The sequence below is a fragment of the Lepisma saccharinum genome, chromosome 11 (assembly GCF_977018435.1).
Source record: "Lepisma saccharinum chromosome 11, izLepSacc3.1, whole genome shotgun sequence".
NCBI classification, from domain to species: domain Eukaryota; kingdom Metazoa; phylum Arthropoda; class Insecta; order Zygentoma; family Lepismatidae; genus Lepisma; species Lepisma saccharinum.
In genome coordinates this window covers 7,433,950-7,458,891 of record NC_139239.1, presented here as the reverse complement: position 1 = coordinate 7,458,891, position 24,942 = coordinate 7,433,950, and the positions used below count along the sequence as shown (strand labels likewise).

The 24,942-nt window shown below is 39.3% G+C and overlaps 1 protein-coding gene across 1 annotated transcript in view; it reads right to left on the bottom strand.

Annotated features, from left to right (window-relative positions):
- LOC145994609 (spatacsin) overlaps positions 1-24,942 on the bottom strand; it is a 100,809-nt gene that overhangs the window by 37,845 nt on the left and 38,022 nt on the right. The window contains exons 16-21 of the mRNA XM_083130660.1: positions 23,404-23,678; positions 19,585-19,761; positions 13,332-13,592; positions 11,876-12,076; positions 8,807-8,926; positions 6,661-6,838 (exon numbers count right to left, since the gene is read on the bottom strand). Of these exons, the coding sequence (XP_082986786.1) occupies positions 6,661-6,838; positions 8,807-8,926; positions 11,876-12,076; positions 13,332-13,592; positions 19,585-19,761; positions 23,404-23,678 (1,212 nt within the window). The remainder of the gene's footprint in view (positions 1-6,660; positions 6,839-8,806; positions 8,927-11,875; positions 12,077-13,331; positions 13,593-19,584; positions 19,762-23,403; positions 23,679-24,942) is intronic.

The window sequence follows — 24,942 nt, the reverse complement described above, 5'->3', positions numbered from 1 at the left end:
TCCGGAACACCTGGTTGGTGTCCTTCCCTCGGAGCATATCATTTGTGGATACCATTAATAACACATTTTTATGAACACACTTTTCCCTTCTCAAAGCACTGAGCAACTGCGCTGAGGTTTGTCCAGATATGCAAAGTCCGATGTGGTAATTACCATCACTGTCTCTTTGGACAGGATACCCGAATTTTCTTTGCGCAAGACGTGACAACATTGAATCACCCACTGCCTGATATTGATTTATCAGTGGAGTGTGCTTGCATGAATCTGAACATTGTGGGACAGGTTTAGGTTTGGCATCGCCCTTCCCCACGTCAGGACGTTGCCTACCTAGTTTCCCTGGTTGTGCACATTTGGATGCACCTCAGCGAGATGCTCGGAAGACCCGTGTGAGCTGGTGGAACTCTTACGCTGGGACGTTCCACCCTTTCTCCGGTCTACCTTTCTGTTTGGGTACTCCTTAAGCCGGGAGCCCCTCGCAGATTTGCACATGTGAGCGTCCTCCTTTTTGGATGAACCGCTCGCTTCACCCTGACCACGACTCACATAGGTCCGGTTAATGCGAGTCGTAGTTTTCCCGTAATTGGGTCGTGCTGGCCTTGCAACTTCCCTCTCAGGATATTGTGGCACTTGCACACTCTCATACCGAAGTATGGAGTTGGCCACCTCCTGAAGAGAGACGAAGGGAGCCAGGATTAACTGGTCCTTCAAGCTGCGCGGCAGCTGTTGCACAACGTGGGTGAAAACCTGGTTGTCGGCGATTTCTGGCAACGCAAGCCTAATCATTTTGACTTGTCGCCAGAAATATTTGTGCACTGATCTGTGCTGGGATGGGTTATACCTTTCGTTGAGAGCCTTCGCAAGGGAAGAAGCTCTCCACCCATCCCCTTGGAAATATGAGAGGAACTGCCTTTTGAAATCCGAGTAGGACTTGAACTTTCGTTCGTTCCTCTCGTACCACTGCCCTGCCTCGTCCCGTAGACAGAACGAGATTATTTGGAGGGCATCCGCCAAATCTACCTCCAGGAGAGTGAGATCTCTCTCAAACTCCTGCACAAAATCTGAGGCCAGCCTGTTCCCCTGCCCGTTAAAGGTTGGGAGCTGTTTGAGATCAGCAAACCTAACCCTAGGTTTGCTCTTGTTCCTCCTCCGATTCTTCCTCTTCCTCTGGCTGCGGACTTCGGCATCCGAGCTTTCGGAATTGGATTCCGGGGAGTTACCAAGTGGGTGGTACTTGTTAGGGGGAGACACATAGCCACTACTCTGGTCAGAGCTTTCGTAACCCTTAGGTCTTCGTTTGGTTTTGTGCAAGGCATGGTAGACAGACACATTCCGTGCAGGTGAGACGGGCATGGTGGCTGACGTAAGTGGAAGGGCGGACTGAGTTATTCGTCTCTCCATCCCTTCCAGGCAAGCAAGAATCCTCATCAGGCTTGCATCGTCAGACCTTTGTTCTGCTGGCAGCTGCTCCTCACCAACCCTTTGTTGTGAGGAGGTGCGCTGCTCAGTGACTTGGCCCTCGGAAATGCATACATGCGAGCTGCGGCCTTCCGCCTGACAGTTCGGCATTTCCTTCCTCACTTGCTCGAGAACCCTGTTCTCGATCGTGACCATGTGGTCACTGCAAGTGAGCTCTCTGCATATGTTTTCTAGGGCATCTAACCTCCCTAGAATCTGAGCTGTGGTGGTCTGATTGTCACCGCCTTGCACTTCGCTAACGAGTTCCCTCAGTTGCGAAATCTGGCCTGACACTTGTGTAAAATCCCTACCTAATCTTACCTCTAGATCATTACATTGCATCTCTATTTGGTTAATTCTATTGGTGTTGGTCGCTACTTGTTTAGTTAACAATTCTGAGGTCTTCGTGGTGGCATTGTGGATGGAGTCCAGTCTGGCCTGGAATTCCGTCCTTACGGCTTCAAGTTTCTTATTTACTTCGGCCGATGCCTTGGCAAATTCCCTGCCCTGAACATCAATTTTCGCCTCAAGTTTCTGACCCTGTGCCTCAAGTTTCTGACTCTGTGCCTCAAGTTTCTGACTAACATTTTCAGAGACTTTCGCTTGCTCCTGGAGCATTGCCACAATGAGGTCAAGTTGGGGGTTACTACTGGTACTTGCACTACCGTTGGGTGGGAACCCACGACCTGCTGGCCGTTCCAACGACCTTGATCTGGTATTCATATTTGGGGAGTGCCGGTATTGAGTCTCATAATCTTGCGATCCGCGCAAGAGACAAAGACAAAGACATAAAGACAGACGATGGATTCGGGAGTTGAATGGCTTTGTCTACGCGGCTGGTCCAGGGATACGTGCCTCCAGGTTACGTTGCCGAACAATAGGATAGGTTAACCTAACCTACTCACCCACTTTGGGCTTGATTGAACCTATGAAACTACTCTGCTGTGCAACCTGGACGCACCCATCCCCATGCAGCTCTACGCTGTCCTCCAGTGACCATTAACATGGAGGATGTCCCCAGTAGACCAGCATCCATTCCGAGGAATGATTGCTGGTGTATCATAGGGACTTTCAGCCTAGTTATTCCGGAGCGAGGGGTACGCTTCCCGGACTTACCCGCCCAAATATGAATTGATAAATCAAGATGTTGGACAGACACATTTAATATTCGGGGTACTAATACATTTAACTATATACAAGCACTGCACAAACTTATAAGATTGTTTTTACAATTGGAACCAACAAAATGGGTAATAAAAACACTGTACTTACATATTCTGCATTCACCTTACCACACATGGGCCTTGTTGCACTTGTCACTCCAACTATAAATGGGGAGATTTTCTGTGAATTTACACGAAAAATATAGCGGTATCTTAAGACATATGGATATTGTCTTGCAAATGAACGGTTTCAGGGAGCTATATCACAAAGGATGTGCCGATTAATTATGGATGTCTTTGGATACAAAGCATCATGGCTTCCTGGAGGCTCATTGTCCTCACCATGTGCTTTTGAGAATTTCAGAATTTTCATGGATATTGGTTCCATGCACTTTAAGACACTTCCAGTGCTGTAATTCGTTCATATTATACACTACAGGACTATTCCTAAGCCCTTATTGGATATTTCACACACTGGTGACTCCATTGTCCTCTCTCCACTGGCCTACTCTGGCCCAAAACTTGGAGCGATGTTAACTGTACCAACTGTTAGCAAGAAGTGAAATCAAGATGGCTTCCTCTCATGTTAAAAGCTATCACAGACTCATTGTCTGGTAGCCACGCCCATGAGGCCATCTGATTGGTCCACAGCACCTTGGGTTACTTGCCTTCATCAAGTACCTTGAGAAGCCCAATAGATGGCAGTCTAGTCAGGGCTAGTTCCACTGACTCTCACCAGATGGCTCTGGTGCTGTGAGACCGATTGTCTTTTGTCCAAAAACATCGATTTTTTGATGTTTTTGTGGTTTGTTTGCACATATAATTGTGACTTGGAGTTATTTTCAGGGAAAGCAAGTTAATTTGTGCTTGCACAAATATTATCCTGGAAATATCTGTATTAATAAAAAATTTGCATGAAAAGTAACATGTGCTCTCTGAATTCTACCTATCAACAAAGGTTGTTTCTTTGATAACCAATGAATTTTGGTCTGGGGCTTATTAATTACTTAATATTTCGATGTTATATCATACTTTTACTAATTAGGCCTAATTTCTGTCAATCTTAACATATCTGGGAATGTCTATTCCTATTAATTTTACCTGAATTGAATTGGCCTTGTACTTTGGTTGGAGTGGAGTGCTGCCTGTATGTATTGGGGATGTATACCCAACCTTTGGTTGGTTATAAAATATAAAATGAAAGACGTGCACTAGTGAAATAAAAACCCGCAATATTAATTTAAGTGAAAAATTCAACTTAATCCAGGACCAGATTACTTGTGCCGTACCACATCCAAAGCACACTGTTTGTACAGTTGCACGTCAATACGTGTCTGTGCGAAAGATTGCAGCTTAACAAAGGAAGTTATGTGACTTTCGGATTTTTCATGTTTGGCACAAGCGTTGTAAAGATAGTTTAGATTACAGTATCCGCCACGCATCCATACATTCTTTTCAGCCCCGAAAAGTAAGCACGACCAACAAAAAGCAAAGCTTATTAACACTTATACTTCCTGTCAACCATGGTGTTTTGTCATAATTTGCTTGCGAAAATGCCTCACATATTCCCGATTTTTGTCTTTGTGTGTAGAAATAAGTTCAAGCGATGGCACTGGCCTACCTGTATTAACAATTTGCAACTTCTCCTGAAAAGATCTTGTTCCAAAAGGTTTCACCAGCAAATCTCGTATCACATCCATTACCCTTTAACACAGCACTATCACGACAAACACTAACACCTAAATAAATAATAAACAAGAAGCACAGCATGAAGCCAACGACTACACGCATTCAGTTTCACGCGCCAAACTTCTGTTGTTGTGTTCCTGGCTCAGAATGAAATTCAATATGAATGATAAAAAAAATCCCTTTCCGAGCTCGAAATGACAGGTTTTAAAAGTTCGAATTATTGCAGGCCAGAGCCAGAATTTTATTTCGGGATGGGGATCATCTCTTATTAGCAGCCGAAACATAAAGTTGAAACAGTGGGGTTAGAAGTCCTGAAGATGAATTTCAGATTATTACAACGTATTATGCAAGGTGTTTAATCCTGATAATGAAGTAAAATTAATTACCACTATACACTTTTTAAATTAGATATTTGTAGGATTTCAGGGAGGGGGGTTTCAGCCCCCCGAGTCCTCCACCTGGCTACGTGCCTGATGTGTTTTTTCCATTTATGTTTAATTCGTTCATCTTCATCACTATTAATCTATAGAGGCGGAATATAGCAACTTAAATGAACTAATAGTATATATATAATTTATTTTTGATATCTTTCCCTTTAAAAAATATTCAGTTCCGTGAAAGAAGTATTCTCGCTGCTTTTGAAGATTAGAGAGGAGAAACAATCACTATTTTTGTAATACAAGGAGGGGGGAGTCAGCATGTAGGTGCTTTAATTGCTTAAGCTTTGAATTTTAATTTAGTTTGCTTCATCTTCAATATTTAAGCTTTTTCCTTTTGATAAATTTATGTTCAAGTAACAGAAATCAGCAAGACAGAAGCAAATGTAAAGTGAAAATTAGCGTAGAATTGGTTTGCCCATGTTATTCAATTTTCCTGTTCTTCGCACTCTACCGGGTATGTTTTCCCTAGTTCAGCGGAGGGAACGGGGAGGCTCTGAAGGTTGAGAGTGCGACCGGTGGACTCTCATAAGAAGGAGCTTACCCTGGCCACGGAATCACCGCGCCTGAGAAGCAGTGTTTCCTCTCCCTCTTTCCTCTCTCCTTCGTCGCCAAGGGTTGTAAGGGAAGCGGGTGGAATGACGTCAGGGTGAGATTGCCTGAAGTCATTCCACCGGCTGGAGGAAGCAGGAGGAAGGTTCCCGGACATTCAGCGGCAAACGGTTGGAAGCATTCGCGCGCTGGAAGCAAAGAAATGTATGCATCGAAATTGGTTTGGAAGAATATTGCGAAGAAATGTGTATATATATATATATTTAAAGAAATAAATACAGCCGGGTCATCTGCGATTACCTAGATGACCCAGAGTATACGCCGCTGAAATGTATGTATGCATTTACCAGATAATTGCTTTAAATTATTCAAGATTTACATCAGAATATTCTGTTACATAATCACAAAGTCCAGTGTTTCACACAATACTGGTGCAAAATAAATGAAAACCTAGAATTTTGCATAATTTCCAGGATAATTTGACTGCGAAAATGTAGTATGGAATATTTGCAGACTCAGAAAATATTGGCCAGTATCAATAAATAAATATCAACCAATACTTTCCAACACCGATGCATGCATATTTAGTTTTGACGGCAACATGAAATGTGAAATAACACACTGTAATGTTTATTTCTCATGTTTCTGAAAGGTACTCGTAAAAGGTGCATTTTCCTGCCATGTTTTGTCACAAAATGATGCAAAATGAGCTGCAGGGTGTGAAATAAACTCGAAATTTGAGTTTTATTTCCCGACAGAACACTTTCTGAAGTCTGAATTATCCTGCGAGTTACGCAAATTGCAGAAATTTGATTAATTCTCCTGTAAATATTTGAGGAGCAAAAATGAACTTCCTTAGACAGGAATACTTACATGTGCTATTAGAAGGGAAATGTTGTGTAATAAGGGTAGTTTTCAAATCAAATTTACGACTTTACTTTCCATTTTAATACCGAAATTTGTATATTCCGCTTTTGATCCCAAAATGTGTCATTTTTGTACCGAAATTTTTATATATATTTTTTTTAATCATGAATATGTGGTTCATATGTGATATGATGTTATCAGTATCAGCTCAGACCTATTAAGAACATAAACTATCAATACTAACTAACTTTCTAGTCTTCTTAAACCTGAAGGTTTATGGCTGCAGCAACACGTCTTCCATCTGTTCCTATCGTGGGCAAGATCAATCCAATTTTTTCCATCCTTACTAATTTCCTTTAGGTCCTCCATCTCAACGTTATCCCTTCATCTTTGTCTTGGCCTTCCTACTGGTCTCTTACCATCAGGTAACTATCAATACTAAAAGAGTAAACACAAGAGCAATAACAAAGACAAAAAGAGCATTTTGAAACACTCACCTGGCAACTGATCATTGAAAGCGCTTTGATGCAGGGCCTCTAGGAACTTCAACTGGTGATATGATGATGAGAAACAATTAGACACAGCTGAACAAGTAAGTTTCACTGCCATACTTGCAATCCAATGCTGGTTTGCCAAAAAGGTCCCTTCTTTGTCATCAACATCTGTTATTGTAGGCTGAGAATAAAAAAATAAAATCACCATTAGAGCACATAATTACTTTCGAGAGCTGAACAAAAAAAACTGAATTTGCAATACCTCTAAAAGTGGTACGTCATGCCTAAAACTAAAAAGAACACAGCTGCAAAAATATTCTGTCCAGACAACTATATCGCAATTTATGGGCAAAGGTCTCCCTAGAAGTTTTATGTTGGACGAAGAATGGTTAGCACAATATACACAGCGTGTCTACCAAAATAACAAATCCAAAATTCTTAAATTTTTCATGACCTTTGTTTCCTTTTTCTTAACATTTATATAATCATCCCCTACTTAGGTTTAGTTGAATATTAAGAAAATAGTTAGTTTTATTCAATGAAAAATCCGTATCACAAGGCCAGTTAAGATGTAAACTGAAGCTGCACTTTAACAAGAGTTTAATTATTTTATCACTATTTATTTTAATTATTATTCTAGATGGGGAATAGCCACTTTATTTTATTTAATATTTTTACAAAGTTCCAATCATACAAGAATGTCATTCTTAAGAAACTAAGTGAACAAACCTTAACCCCAAGTAAATACAATTTTAGATTTCCAAATATCCAATTTTATCAAATCCCAGCACAGGTATGTAACAATGTAAATTCACTATACTGTAAAAAAATAGCAAACATTCTTGACCAAGCATAATTTATTGACATTTTCGTAACTTTCTTGACTTTTACTTCACTTTCTTGACATTTTTGACTGGTAGACATCCTGTTGCACCATCACTGTTTTCGTACCTTTCTAGATCACAGCACATAACTTTTTCTTTTGAAAACCTCCTCCATCTTATCGTCTTCATTATGTTGCACTTGAGGGAGGGAAGGAGAGAGAGATACACGATCCACAAAACACACTAACTAACCAACCAACTAACTACATTAAACCCATAGCATGACAACTTATTGAGAATCGTGTCCTGCAAAACTACTTTTCATTATACTGTAAAGCTGATTCTTGATGGCACTTTTTAATCTTTTTTGTTCATCTGATTAAATATAAAACTAAACAAACAAAAAAATACTCCATGGCGCAACAGCCCTCGAAGAGCCAGGGCCTGCCACAGTGGCTTTTCATTGGGTGATGAGTGGTCAGCGCATCAGATCCCATCGCCACTGTTTTTTGGCCTTTGTGACCGGAGCCCGCTACTTCTTCTTTTTAAGTAGCTTCCCAATTGTCCTCACGATGCTGGGTCAATGCCGAAATTTTGAGGACTCCCACCTGGAATCGAACGTGGGACCACTCACACCAAAGGCAAGAGTGCTAACCATTTGGCTACATGGGAACCCCAATTAAAAATAAAGGGTGTCTCAAAAAAACTGTACATTTTGAAACAGATTAAATCATGGAAATAAATAATGCAGAGGATGCCATTACATACTACTGAAGAGATGGGTAGGTTTATGGTTTGATGACGATGTCCAATAGATCATGTTACATCGAGCTATGCAGGATGTCCCTCGACAACTTCAGGAATGGTTACTTAGAAAAGGTGGTGATAATCTGAACGTCATCATCAAGTCATAATCCTACCAAACTCTTCAGATGTATGTAATTACATAATGCCATCCTCTGCACTATTTATTTCCATGATTAAATCTCTTTCAACTATTTATTCTCTTCTCAATACCTCTGTTTCAAAATGTCCCATTTTTTTTAGACACCCTTTACAAGTGGTACCTAACTCCTTATTTTGAGTGAAAGAAATTAATATTAAAGTGAAACAAAAATTCATTTCAAATGAATGGTAGCAACTATTTATATGATGTTGGTTTACCAATGACATCACTAAGCATTTGTTTCTTAGTTCTTTTCCAGGCACTGTCAACATGAGAGTAGAATGCAAGTGCCAACATCACAAATATTGCAACATAGTACAACAGTCTACATGGTCATATAAGCAAAAAAAAAAAAAAAAATTTATCAACCTCAACTTACGTTAACAGGTAGATTGATGCACGATGCCTTAAATAACTTCAATTTCAATATACTATCTTCAAAATGTTTTTTCACAACACAGCCTTCCAAAAATTCAGTAAATGCACACAATGGATTTTCCTGTGAAAAATAATATTTATCAGTTACACGGTTTGAACAAGACAAAAGAAAAAGTTAATATAGATTGCAATTTAGAAACTAAACATACACGCTTAGGCTGCAATATCAAACAATGATGTAAGTATATAAAAGGGCTGAGCCGATACCACCATTTGTCGATACCGATGCTGATACTGATATCATGACTGATACCCACCAATACCATTGCCGATACTGATACTTGTATAATTTCAGTACAATAACAAAGGCTAGTTACTGAGTCACAAAACTCATCACATCACATTAGCATTAATGATATCAAATACTCCTAAATTATTCTCATATAACATTATATCACTTAAAATGTCCTGTGACATTTTATGTGAACTTCTTTCTACCCCCAGTGGATGCCAAAAAAAGCCGAAGTTTTTGAAATGTTGCAAGAATTGTTAAAGTGTTGCAGATACACAGAAAAAATCTGTGTATTATTATAAGTGTCCCTGGCATAGAAAATTATAGTGTGTAAAATAAAATGTATGTAGTGCATATAGCGTACAGCTTGCACAAGGAATGCAAAAAATAAATACAAATGTAAACAACATTCTTATAGTTTGGATTAACCTGGGACGGAAGAAAACGACGTTAAAATATACACAAATACACATATATTTAATGCTCATTTGGCAGCTCTGTACATGTCCTGCTGTCCATTATTCTCTGTCATTTGCAATGAAAAACAAGTCACTGCAGTGTCGGCATCGGGCAGTAGTCACACAGAAGGGTAGAGCACAAGAAGAAAATCCACAATTCTCCCTCCCACAGCGACATTCATCCCTTTCCCAGGAACTCAGGAATGAGCCTAGCATTATAATAATGCTGGTTTTGAAAACATCACGTTCATAACCCACTAGTTTGCAAGCAAGAATTGGCAATGAATGGTTTCTATTATTTCCACATATGTCACGTTTGAGTTCAGCGCTTTCACTTTAGTCCTCCATTTGATCTTGTCATCTGCTTCCCAGGAGGGTGCATCATTTTCGGAAATGTGCATGGAATTCTTGTGCGGGACCCCAGCCTGTCACAAGCAAGGGTGAACGAACCTTTGAAAAGGACAATCTTGACAAATGAGTTGTTTCTCTTGGCCGCTCTAGCCACTCAAAATCTTTGGTGTCACCACCGCCCCCGTGGTGGAGTGGTTAGCACATCGTGCTACGATGCCAGGGATCTCGGGTTTGAATCCCAGCCTGGACATGGATGATTGTGAGTGTACATTCATCAATTTCATCATATCACCACTCATTTCCATATTTGCAAATTAGCCGAAAGTGGCTCAAAAAGTGAAGTAAAATAAAGCAAATCAATCAATCAATCTTTGGTGTATCGGCAAAAAAAATTGAACCGATACTTACTGATACCGATACCCCTGGTATTGACCAATACCAATACATCGGTATCGGCTCAGCCCTAGTATATAATATACTTATTTTCACACTAATTTATACTTTCAGCTCAAAATATAAATATATATAATACTTTAACTAATATAAAACAGCTTTTATTAGATAAATTAAACAAGCATCATGACAACAATGACTGAACATTAAAAGTTATACTTACAAGGAACCTATTTGACTTCAAGGTCACAAGTGCAATATCTAAGTAGGACCATTCGAAAGCATTAGCACGAAACATGGTGACAGCAAAATCGTAGCTGCTAATGACTCACCATGTGCATAGGAGAACGATGGATAGTAAACGTACTGGAGGTGCAGAGAGCAACCTTCTACGGAATGTATGTAATACACTTCACAACATGGACATCATCGACATTCACAAAATGTTCAAAACACACCATTAACTTCCACCATGAGCAACGAATGAATAATGACATGCCACAGTGATCACGAAAGTTTGCGTCAGCAAGATCAAAGGTGAACTCCTTGGAGTTGTAAAGCATTCAGGACGATCAGCTAGTGTACCCACTATTGCAGAATGCACAGACAACGATACTGGTATAACGTGGTGATGAGAACTGATGGAAGGTGATGGCATGCAACTGAATATGTCATCTGCCACTTCCTTCTCACTGTCAGAAATTGCTTGCGTCCCTTTCAGCTGAAATGTCAGCTTTGGCAAATGTTGCTGTAGGTATAATTCAATGCTTGCTTTGCTTAGGACTGCCTTTGCTTTGTTTTGATGTCAACACTACTAGCATTATAGCATTGTTGTGCTGCATGCTTTGATTTTGCAATTCGACTACGTCTAATAGATGCACATCCAGCTCGCATTCGGATACATTTCATTGCACCCCCTTGTTGCCATTAGCAGCCAATATCGCACATGTGTGGTACATGTCGTGTGGTGCTTTTAACACTGTCAACACCATTGGGTGATTGTGACCTTGAAGTAAAATGGGTCTAGTTAGTCCAGGTATGCCCAAGATGTGACTTCAATAAAAAAAATATATGAATAAGCCACTATAAATGTTCATGTACATAGTTTGAAATACATTACTCCTCCCCAGGGAGGTGCACCCTAAAGGTGCATGAATTTTTCCTAGAAAGGAACAAGGATGAAAACAATATATTCCTTGGAAGTGTAGTGTGACTAGTCATGTAAGATTGTGTGTTGTGTGGGTCGTTACATTGACATGAAAAAGTTGTTGGAAACCAGGATAAAACACCGAATGAAAAATAAAATAAAAAATGCTTAAAATATTATATATTATTTTGCACACTTGTCTAGACACGACAATTCTTTAAATCCAACCCTGCTCCCCTCAGATATGATAAACTATGTATGAAATTTTGGTTAATCGATGAATATTTCATCAACAATCACAACCAACATGCACATTTCAATATTTCTTCATTTATTTGAATAATTGCAAAAATACTGCAATTTATAACAAAATATGTAAATCAGATTTATCTTGAGCCTGTTAGATACAAAATCTTTAATGTAACTTACTGGAAGAAAAATCCTGAATGCACGAACTAATGTTGTAACATGCCCAGTCCTCAGAGCTTCGTTCAAAATGAATTCCACGTCTCTGGCTGACCACAACTGTTGCTGCAGTGCTGTTTGGACTTTTGATGTTGCATCATGAAGTACATTTTCAACAAAAGAAGTCAACAGCCATGTGCAAAAACAGGACAGAATTGATGATGGCTGCGAAGAAATTAAACAGATTACATTCTCTTTTGAATCAACCTTCTAACTTTGTTTCTATCCACATTTTTAAGTTATTCTGCGCAAAAAATCAACTAACACAGCTAAATGTAGTTATTAGTGCTACTATTACATTTTTAATGTACCAGAAGCATTACTTTTAGTGTTATGCAAACACAAAATTTGAAATGGTTCTCTTGTAGTAAAATTTCACTGCAAGTCAAATGAAAAGGGCATACAATATCACTTTTCAAAAATTTGCTATAGCAAGGCATTTAAAGTTTACTTTTATATCCTGGTCACTAATTTATTACTACATGCCACAGCAATTAAAATTCTGTACTTTTGGATAGTTATAATGCAAAATAAATCATTTTATAATTAAAGTAACTGACAAGCTTCAACTTGCAATATATTTTCTCTGCTTAACATTGGGAATGGACTGGAATGGAATTTTAATCAATACAGATAAAACTGCCGATATAAAATTTACTGATACCAATAAATGATATTCTACCATTCTGATGTAAAATTACAAATGTTCCACAAGACCCTGAGTGGTTCATTCACCTCCGTAAGGCATGTAACTATGTGAGTGCAAAGGGTTTTGCTTACAAAGATTTTTTCTAGTCCATTTAATGCTAATCTGGACTGAACTAAAGTTTAATGTGGGATACGAACCACTATATGCCTCCACTGGGTATCAAATCTGGGACTTCTTGATTACAAGGCAACAATGTTACCACAATGCCACTGGGGAGGTCCGCTTACAAAAATAAACCATATAATTTGAAATTTGCTTTATAAAACCAGGAGATATATGAACCATGCCTTTTTGCATGAAAACAATCATAAAATCATATATTGCATACAAATACAGGCTATTTGTAAAGGGCTATCAGTAAAATTAGCTACAATTTTGTCAGTATACTGACATACTTACCTGGTCCATACTGATAATGGAGCAACTAATCCATCCCAACCCTACAAAGCATATTATGAGTTTGTAATCCATAACCTCTTTGTGGACGAAAAGTTCAGCTAAGGAGACAGCATATGTTTATATTTCAGTTAACGCTCAGGGAGAGAGATGCATTCATATTTCATGATTCTTTCAAATAAAAAAAACTGGAAAAGGTACAGTTAATCATGCAATGAATTCATGGATTATTCTACATATTCTGACCAGCATAAAAAACTCTTCAAACTTAGCACTGATTGACTGGAAATTAAATTTGTGTTGTAACTAACTCACTTCATAACAGGCAGCTAAAACGGCAAATATAGGATTCCTCAAGCTAATGCAGGAAGATAGAAGTGCACGTGGTGGATCTTGGCTTCCATGACACGTCAGGAGAGTACTGAACAAATCCTGTGGCTCCATATCGACAGCAAAATCATCTCTGCTATACGATGTAGCTTGAAGTTGAGGGAATGAATCCTCACTGCTGTTGCTGCTGATCAAGGAGGATGCTAAGCTCTCAGTCCTAGAACTGCTGGAGGTACTCCTGGAGCTCTACAAAGAAAATAAGACCATAGAAATCAGAACAAGGAAAATAAGAATGTAGAAATCAGAACAAAGAAAATAAGAATGTAGAAATCAGAACAAAGAAAATAAGAATGTAGAAATCAAAACAAAGGAACTAATGAAGTATAAATCAGAACAAAGAAAATAGGAATGTTGACATCAGAACAAAGAAAATAATAAAGTAGAAATCCAGACAAAAAATGTAAGAAAGTTTATATCAGAACAAAGGAAATAAGTAGAAATCAGAAGAAAATAAAGTAAAAATCAAAACAAAGGAAATAAGAAAGTAGAAATAAGAAGAAAGAAAATAAGTAGAAATCAGAACAAAGAAAATAAGTAGAAATCACAACAAAGGAAATATGAAAGTAGAAATCAGAATAAACATCTGGTAACAAAAAGGCAGCATGAACACAGGTAAAAACCCTGCAAATCCAGGGTTGAAATTTTTTCTAGGGTTGAGCAGATACTAATGTCAAAGTATCAATATCGCCTAGTACCAGTATCAGCAAAGTATCAGTATCAGAAAGTAACGGTTGAAATTTATGTACCGATACTAGCTGATATTTAGAAGACCTAAATGAGTACCGTGTCCTCCTCCGTAGTCGAGCGGGTTAAGGCGTTCACTCGTCTTGAGATCGTTCGCTGCGGGACGGCGTAGGTTCGAATCCGGCTCTGGTCGGAATTTATTCGGCCTACGTATAGGGCCGGTGGCAACCCACCATCGTGAGGAAATTGGGGAGCTCCGAGTGAGTGAGCGTAATCCGGTCACGGAGACCTACTATAACGGCTGGGGATACGTCGGGCTGACCCCCCGACTATTCCAATACCGGTTGAAGATCTCCACGCTTAGAGGTGACGAAGGAAAGCGTGGGAGGGAGATCGGCAGTCGGTAGGTATGCCTAGGCCCTTCATGGGCTGTTGCGCAACGGATTATTATTTTTTAAATGAGTACCGTATAAACAAGAGTTTGTTTATCTTTCGGGATAGTTGATAGGCTATGTGAAGTCTGATATATGAAGTTCATTATCTGCGAGAGGTGTATCGTAAGAGCAAGTATTGCTCTGAAGAGCTACATCTACACTTAACCAAGTAAGGGGGAATAAGAACACACGGACATCTATGTAAAAACACTATGTTTGACTGAACAGACTGGGTGAGAAAAGACATAAGGAATGTTCGTTTACCTGACATTCGTTGGAGGTTCTCGTCCTTGGAGGTCCTTGCTTCAATGTGGTCGTACCCTGTAATAAACACGGACGCAGGAGCGCTTCTTGGGGCTCCTAAACTCTAGACTCGCGTATACCGATGTTCTGAATAATATTCTTCAACTTTCCGATTGTTCGTTCCTCCTTCTTAATTAATAATAACTAAGAAGCTCTCTCACGATAACTGAATTGGCGTTAACTGAAAGCAACTACAGTCAGTACGCGCTAGCAACCGGCGTGGAACCACCCACTCTGGTAGCGACGTGCTATTGCCGGATTGACCTCCTTCAGAATTTTCGCGAGCCCATAGAAACATGTGTAGGATTAAACATCTGGTTAAACAGTCAACAACGGGACACTTTCATTGTTCTCATTCTGACTCTGTTCATATTTGAAGGAACAACGTTAATATGCGGAGAGCTTTTGGCTGAGCGAAGTGAGTTTTTCTTAATATTCAGTCCGATTTCTGTATTAAATACTTTTGTGCGTGAGCGGGCGTTCGTGTGTGTGTTTGTAAGAGTTGTTTGGAGAAATTGTACTGCAATGTCGGAGAGAAGAAAGAAAGTAATTGGTACACAGGATCCCACTTCCAACTGTAGGTCCATCCCAGATTAGCCGTAGTGTGCATAAAGTGGACTTTAGAACACCAACTCAATATCACACACAATTGATTTGTTCTTCATAAATTATTCTCCGTAATACAGTAACTCACTTCTCTGAAATTCTGTTTCAGAGGTAAATTTTTGTAGGTTCCGCAAAATATAATTTACAAATGTGTTAACGAAACCAAGTTGTACGTAATTTGTTTATACATAATTTCCAAGAAATACATACGTTCTGAAGCTTCAACAATGTCACAGAAGAATAAATTCCATGTCGTTATATATCAAAGGGTGAGTTTCGTATACAAAAACAATATGCTGGCATAGCTGCGGTCGGTATCGAGTTGCAAAAAAGACGAACGTCGTGGTGTGACAAAGGCAAAGAGAGGCGGCATGAAATCAAAGGAGAACGATTTGCCACAGTTGTTCATAACACAAGACGCATTTTCTTTTGTAGGTAATTGTGATACGATACAACACAAGTAAAAAGATGCTGGTAGATCATGCCTGCAATGTACCATAATAAAAACACAACAGAGGTTCTTTCAGTGAAGGTTTTCGGTTGCTGTGTAGAGCAGGAAGATAAAATGTTTCATGCTTGCCCGAAAGTAAAATTCACACGGGAAGTTAACGTTAACCTACAAGAAACTTTAGATTCAATCTTCTAGATTCGTTAATTTATCACTTAACGATGGTAATAACATATATTAGCATACTGATACGTACGTGCTTAATTTCGCGTGACGTTTTTTCCCGAGCTTGCCAAAAGCTGATTAACCTATCTGCCTGTTTGTGCGAACGTGGCAATGCAGAAAACCCCAGCCACATGGCAGCCAACAAGGAGACAGAATTTGGTCACGTTCTGCCATTCTGCGTTCTGATTGCACACCGCTCGTTATCGCGGCCCGACTGTAAGACTGAGTTCTTTCACAACTACTGACTTCGATGAAAAACGGAAAACAACTAAGAAAGATATTTTCTCATGCGACCTATTTAAATGAAATTCGAACTATCGGCCGTTACGACGGTTGCCTCGATTGCGTCCTTTGGCAACGGCAATTCTGAGGGTAAACTCTGATTCCTGAATTCATTTTTTAATGCAATGTCAGCGGAGTTTTTCCAACTTCACTGAAGGTTGCTGTCACGATGAGCTTTTAAGAAGCTCTTTTTCAATGCTTCAGCGGGACCCTTTTTATAACTTGATTAACTTATTTATTTATGATGCCCGGGTCCTAGGTTCGATTCACACCTGCAGCGTGATACGGCACACTGCTCCGGAGCAAAAAATTAGATTCATGGAGGAAAGTTAATTTCTTGTAAACCAGCTACCTAAAAAAAAATTGTCACAGTTACCCATCCTGTCTAGTCAAGGATAGAAGAAAGTATATTTGAACAAAAAACAGAGAACAGACAAAAAGGCAATAATGGGTATAGAACCAAAAAATAAACACAACATAAAATCATGCAGAGCCTAAATCTAAACCGCTGAGTTACAGACTGAACTGATTTGTGGTTCGCGAGACTGACGGCGTGCATCTTATGAATCTCCGGTGGCGCTGACAGAGCAATCTCTCGTGTCAGCACTGATGACGAACTTATTTATCACATTTCACTCGGCACGCGCTGAAGCACTTAACACACGGAGCACACCAAAGGACTGTAACACTGAAGATAAAAGGTATCCTCGCTTCCTGGGCAAGGATAGTTCCATTGCGCATTGTTCAGAAAACATGGAGATTGTTTATACACCTTTAACGGGGAGTGATGTCTATATCACCCTAAAAAAAAAACTTGGTATCAAGACCCAAGAAAAAATCATGCAATAATATAAAAGTAGAGACCTGAAGGGTTCACAACCAATGAAATCTTTAAATACCCTACACAAAGAAAGTAAATTGAAATATTTGATATATGTACATGGGGCGATTTGCTCCCCAAAAAAACATTGTCTTTTGATATGATACACATAATTTGAAAAAGGATTAACATTAGTGGCAGAAATTTATGTTGAAATTGTTTAAGTCTTTCTGCCGGTCTGAAAGAAAACTGTTTCCCGATGTTACACTGCGAGTTTGTGTTTTTGACATACAGTACTGACCGAAATGTTGGTTGGCTTAAGGAAACAGAAAAAAAGACACTTAGCATTCTTTATGCACAGCTGAAGGATACTCCATTAGCAATCGCAATGGCGAGCGTTCATTGCTAAGGGAGATCGGAGATCATTGCCCAGGTCCTAGGTTCGATTCATGCCTGCGGCGTGATACGGTACTAAAAAGATTTCCACGCAACTTACTTGTAAATGTTCTATTAATTTAGGTGGTCTCTGCCACCATCTACTTGGGGATCTCGAAGCTTAAGTTATTTACATTAACAGAACGTTTACAAATAATTGAAGATTAGGCACACACAGGAGATGTACTACGTAGACATTTTCAGTGAAAAATGCAGGCTTGACCAGGACTCGAACCCGGGTCTCTGGCATACCGTGCCATTGCTCTAACCATTGAACTACTGAGCCAGCCTGGCCTCGCCTGATTTTTCGCTATCACTGTTTTACCTGCGAGGAATCGTCTCTGCCACGGGATCTGTTGCCTTTGAAACACAGTAGACTTCGACATTGCCTGGTTCCTCCCATGGTATGCCAGAGACCTTAGTTCGAGTCCTGGCCGAGCCTGCATTTTTCGCTGAAAATGTCTACGTAGTACATCTCCTGTGTGTGCCTAATCTATATATATAAAAATGTATGTATGTGTGTGTGTGTGGGTGGGTGTGGGTGTGTATACATGTTTGTTCCGGCATAACTCTCGAACGCCTGGAGCAATTTCAACCAAACTTGGTACACTTGCAATCTGGAAATAATATTTTCGGGTAAAACACTGCTGGCACCCCTAGGGGTGGGGTGGGAAGGGGTGACATGTAAAAATAATCGAGAACCACCGATATTAAATTCCGCACAAACAGACATCCGTGACTCTATGCAATCCGCACAATGACATGGGGGGTGAGAGGGGGTGAGAGGGGGTGAAAATAAAATGCCACAAATGACCTAGATTAGTGTCGAATCCATAGTTTTTGGAGTTGCTAAGCTAATTGCTGACATTCACGATCACATTCAAAATTAGTTACAGTTTACATTATAGTTAGAATTCATTATTTTCCTATCTAATACAAGATTGGGATAAATAAATACCTGGGCAACGCTGGGTAATCAGCTAGTCTTCAATAATTAACATCTCTACGCTGGGAGGAACCAGGCAAAGTTGAAGTCTATTGTCCCTCTACCATTAACTAGTTGATACTTATCTGGTGTTTTAGTCTTTCCCATTGTCTTCAAAAATTGCACAAGACACATTTGTGGAGTTCAATTATCCTGAAAACTAGGCAAAATTTGAAGTTTATTTTTATTTTGCACCTGGCTCAGTCGGTAACGTGTCTGACTACCATGCTAAAGGTCCCAGGTTCGATCCCCGGCCGGTTCAAATCTGGGAAGTTTCCTAACGTTGGAAGCGGCCCCGGCGTCCACTCAGCGTCGAATGAAATGGGTACCTGGGGGAAACCCTGGGGGGGTAAAGGTGTCAGGGGCGTGATGCTGATCAGATAACCCCCACTCACGACCGGATCAAGAAAGTGTGGAGCATTACCCCCACACCCACTATACGCCTTCATGGCGTGGTGCTAAGGACAGGGGAGCACTTCACTTTTTTTTTTACTTTATTTGTGTGGAGAACTGGATTTTGTGATTACACAACAATAATTTTAATATTCTGCTGTAATTCACGAATATTTTAAAGCAAAACTCTCGATAAATTAATGTGGAATACTCACTCACCAATATTAAAATATTAATCAATAATTTGAACAACTTTTAATTATTACAATTTTCAAGCATCAGTATGGACATCTGTCAAATTGGTATTGGCTCAGTTCTGCTTTTTACCCATGCCTTTGCTGAATTATCTGATGCAAGGCAAGTTCAATGTGGGTATATTTTGCACAAATGTGGTAAATATATCTGATTCCTACCTTTGAAGTTGCATAAAACGTGCAATTTCGTACTCAATGTTTGCATCAAAAGCTACACAACATATCCTTATATATGTAAGTGAATGGACATTAGGTAGAAAGATTTTGGCCTATACTAAAGTTAAGTATACATGCACATTGAATACATACAATACTTTCATCATCCATGTTCACTTTAATTGTAGAATACAGGACTCTTCTGTAGTCTCTAGGTTTAAGCTTTTGGTCTTCGGTTGGTTTCTGTCTCTCTTCAGTGTCCTGAATAAATGCATGTCTTAGATGTTGTTCCAGAATTTTTGATTTGAATTCCTTCACCAGCTCAACAGCCTAAGAAAACAAGAGAAAGAAATAAATTAGGCATATTGTGATGCTGAATTATTCAAATGCACTGCAACATTGATTTAATGTTACCAGATTTTTACATTTTTGTTCATTTATTTAACTTTTCTGGTTGCAAGAAAGCAATATGTTACAAAATATCCCCAATAATTCTCTTAAAATTAAGTTATGACCAAAACCTTTTCCGCACCTTATGTTTCTGAAGCTCCACAACATGGACTGAAAAGGAAGGAAGTGCATGTGTACAATAAAAGCACTTCTTGTGGAAACAAATATAATATTTTGTTATAAATAAAAAAGATTGTACAAGGGGGAGGGGGGAACTAGGGCTCCACACAATTTCAATCTTGATAATTGAATCTGTGCTCCAACCATCTTTGCTTCCTCCCCAAGTATCCACTGATGACCAAAGAATCCCCACCTGATATCAGCCACCCCAAGAATTGAACCTGGGTCTCCTGCATGGTAGTCAGGTGGCCCATTAAATAATCACCATAGCTCTCTAATGCAATACGATAATTAGTAAAATGATTAAAAGGAAAAACATATGTTGGGTCATTCCATGCCAAATCATCACAAAAAAATGAACTCAACCATCTTGGATTTTCATGACATTTGGTAGGATGGTAGATGACATGAAGTAACTTACATGTGTAAAAATTTGGCACGTCAGGGTTGCCAACTTTTAAAAATGTCAAATACAGTCAACTCTCAATACAACGACCTTTCACAGTTCCCGAGAAAAGTCTTCCAGGAAATTCTTACAATTCTAGTTCATAAGAAACCAGTTTGCACTGAGACCTATGGCTGTTGCTCTTCCAGGAAATTCTTACAATTCTAGTTCATGAGAAACCCATTTGCACTGAGACCTATGGAAAGGAAAACAATCTCTCGCTTATTGCAAGCAAAACTCGAAGAATCTTGACACCAGTCAGACTGGCGCCAGCAAAAGTCGGGAGAAAATAGGGCAGAATGAATGTTGGATTTTATACGGGTCTACTGGAGCATTGTCTGTTACAAGATTGACTGGTAAGATAAGATCTCTCGGGAGAAACAACACAACCTTTCTAGGCACCAGACAAAAAAAAGGGGTGGGGTTCTAAATTTAGTTCTCGTTCGGCTGTGTAAAATACATCGTAAAAAAAAAAGTCACGTTTTTTTTGCTTCAACCAACTTCATAGTCACCCACTACCCCATTCAAGGGAACAGTCCAAACTCCTTCCTCGAACGTGAAAAAGGAAACATGCAACTTGCGATCTGTTTTCACCCAATGCATATTTTAGGACAAGTCATTAAACAGCAACAGGGTCGCAGTCGATAATCATTCGGGTTTGGAATTGGATTTCACTTTAAACTGTATATTTAGTCCCGATTAGCCCATCAGCATAAAATGAACTCAAAACAAGCTTTATGAAACGTGCGCATTTTTAGATATCAAAATGGGAGATCATTATTTACTTGCACGTTAATCGACGATTTAATGTTAAGATTTAGGAATATTATCAATGTCAAACAACCGATCCTCCAAACTTTTCCCCTTGAATAATGTTTCTTTAAATCGGTCTCAGCGCCCATTCCTACATTGAGCAATTTTTTTTTCTCCTACATGAATGGTTCTGAAGAAAAGTGGTGATTATATTGTGCGCATTTCCTTCCAACATGCTCGAGTGTTGAGGAAGTTTATTCTTGTCAGATGTAAAATAAAATTTACAGTTTTGCTTATCAGAAGGTGCAGAACATGAAGTTGTATTAACTGTTGTTTTCTTTTTCTAGAGATCAAATTTCAGTTATCTTCAAATCAAAACAGCTTTGCGAGATTCAAAACAATGACTTTTTGCTTCCACTGGATGAGTCATTAATGTTATCAGCAAGCCAGAGCTTGCAGATGCTAGACAAAACACTGGCGCCAGCTGCAGCCTAAAAACAAGGAGACCCGCTGGAAGTTTGAGCAACAGGTGGCCGAAGAGAAAAATCCTCAGCAATTTAAGATAACGCAACTGTCGAAGATGGAACTTTTATCAGCAGTGTGAAGAAGAAAGAAATGACCCTTGCTTTATGTTTTACTATGCAACAGACAATAATACGGGCAATATTTCCTATGCAGTAAATAGCATTAAAAGAAAAAATAGGACCTGAATTCTGCAATTATAACATTGCCTCTCTGACATTCCCTTGCACACCAGTGGCGAAGAATGAGCTGGGAAGGGGAATGGGGGCTGCCTTTTTTAATACTTGTCCTATGTTTTTTGTTCGTTTTCAAGAATGTATCCAGAACTGGTTGCTTCATTTTAGACATCAAAGGAAAGGAAGAGCGGTCCACTTCCACCCTTGCCTGAAATCACCCCGTGTGCAGACACGAGCAAGAAAATTGTGGCTGAAACAATTGTCATCGCTGCCCCTCCCCCTCCCCCTACACGTTTGCTGAGAGGAAAAAAGAGAGCCAATGGAACACTTTTTTGGCAAATATTATGACATTGGCACAGTTAGTAAATTGTGTATGAAGTGAAAAACGAGAGTTATGATGCACGTAAGATCGAAGTAAACTTTTGCGGAAGCTTGGATGACAAATCATTAAGCGGCCTGACAATCTTAAGTTGGCCTATGTGGCTTTGATTATCTCTAACAGTTTCGCTTTTTTATGAAGTGTTACAGGGTACAAAGAACGTGTTTTGAATGAAAACGGTTACCGGAAGTTGTCGGCTACAAGGCCAAGAGTTGCTCACTCAGAGACCTACTGAAGTCTAGGTCAGAACTGGACAGACGGTTCAGACTTCCAGGCACCACGCATCTGAATTTTGGAACATGCCTGCGATCTTATCTCTAATTTCTCCCCCTCCCCCCACCATTCAGTTGTCAGCAGCTCTTAGGACAAGGAAACAAATCAAGGTCGATTTAAAATAACATCCAAAAACATTTGATCTCTTCTCGCGTATCCAAGAGCAAGCGAAATCACAAAGGCAAAACAAGCCTAGTGTTTTGGGTAGCAGCCGTCAGGCGTTGGCATGCTTAGGGGAGGGGAGGATAGAGGTCAAGTGCTATTGGATATCACTCAAGCTTGGTGTGCTGGTATCTATTTTTAGATCAGACCCACTTGCGAGTGGTAGAGCACTCGTGAAGGGAATGAGTGTGAATAAAACAAGTGCAAAAAACTTATTTTTCGGCCGATTTCCTTCAAGTTTTCAACTTTTTTCCAAATTTTTCACGTTTCCCGGGAAAAGGGTCGTTACTTTGAGAGGGTTGTTATATCTGGGGTCGTAGAATCAAGAGTTGACTGTATATGCTTGCAAGATAAAAAAAAATCATATCTTTTCTTCTAATTACAGTATAACTTGGGCTTGTTTCGAAGCTAAGGGAGCGTAGTTTTTGCAAAAAATAATTTTAACATGAAAATATTGAAATTTTCATTTTAAGCACACATGATGTGACCTTTGACCTTGAATACCTAAAAGAATGTATCTTCAATTTTGGTGGAAAAAGGTATGTTATCAGTTAAATTTAATCTCTCTTTGGAGTAAGTTTCATTTTGGGATGACTTTGGGAACAAGAATAAAAATCAAAGTTCCACTCTGTTCCAAACAAAAGAACTGAATCTGCTGATAACAAAAGACACTCATAAGTATTGTTACACACCTGCTTCAAAGGATATTGATACAGCTGCAAAAATACTATGAACAAAAACCAATTGTCTTTCCTGGCACATTCCTTCACGAAAACCTCTGGCAATTTCAGGTTATGAATCCTGGCAAACTTCACTGCTACACACCATGCTTTCAGCATTTCCATAATTGTTTCCACTGAATCTAGGTCGCACTTTGGAAGTTCTTTCGGTAGAGCTTCTTCCAGATATGCAAGTACTTGTTCTGCAGCATCTTGTTTGTTTGAAACTAAACCGTACATCAGACTACCTGTGTGAAATATAATAAATTATTAGCAGCACAATTTCTTAGTGGTACTCTACATTGTGTCATGTTTCATATTTACTATGATTAGATCAGTGTCTGAAAAATTATCAATTATTAGAGGCATGCATATTTGGTTTTTGACGAAAACACAAAATGTGAAATAACACATTGTAATGTTAATTTTTCGTGTTTCTGAAAGGTGTGAGGCATTTTCCTACCCTGTTTTTTCACGAAATTATGCAAAATACTGCAAAATGCGAAATAGACTCAAACACAAAATTTAGAGTTTATTTACCAACACAACACTTTCTGAAAATTTATTAATTCTGCTGTAAATATTTGAGAAGAAAAAATGAACCCCTTTATACAGGTGTGACGCACAACGGGGAGAGGCGAAAGGGATGGCATGAGACTCTTTATGAAAGTTTAAGTAGGTGTTAACCCTTTCCCCACCTCGCCGCCGTGAGCACTATAATTTGTTCATAAAAAACAATTAGTACAATAATATTTATACAAATATTGAATTTATTATTTCTGCGTTGTTGAAAAAATATGATTAAATGATTGTGAACATTATAAGTATATACTTTTGCTTCTTGTTGTATTTACAGTTCCGTCTTAGTTATTAGAGGCCTCTACTATTTGTTTTGTTTACCCCATGCACACACACTAACTAAGTCCCGGCGCCTTTCGTTGGGGCCCTTATTCACTGCACTCTCACCTGCATATTCCTTCTAAGCTAGTCCAGTCCTCTTCTTTACACACTTTCTTTCTGCGGCTTCATTCTTTCACTGTGTCCAATCCTTTCCTAAGATCCTTGCTTCGATATTACACATGTCAAAAAATCCTTATCCGCACTATTTGCACAATGCACACTCGCACACTCTCTACAGGCTGTTTTACTATGTCCTTCTACTCCGCCATATTATATCTTTGTTGTTCCTTTTGTAGACTCTCTCCTCGACGAGAGAGAAAAAAAACATTAAAAAAAACTTCCCCCTTCTCTCTCCTGGGGTGGTTCTTGGACTGACCGGCAGAGGGGGTGTCCAACAAGAGTCCTTTTTGGTCAGTCACACGAGGTGCTGCCCTCTTGCGTATTTTGTTACACTACATGTTAAAATTCCACATCTAGCTGCCCGTAATCTGTTATGGACCGTATATGAGGGTACACTGGTAGTACTGGACCTCAACTAATCCCTAACTATAACCCAAATATCCAAGGAGAATAGGAATAGATTAATATTTAATATAAACCCAAGAAAAACAT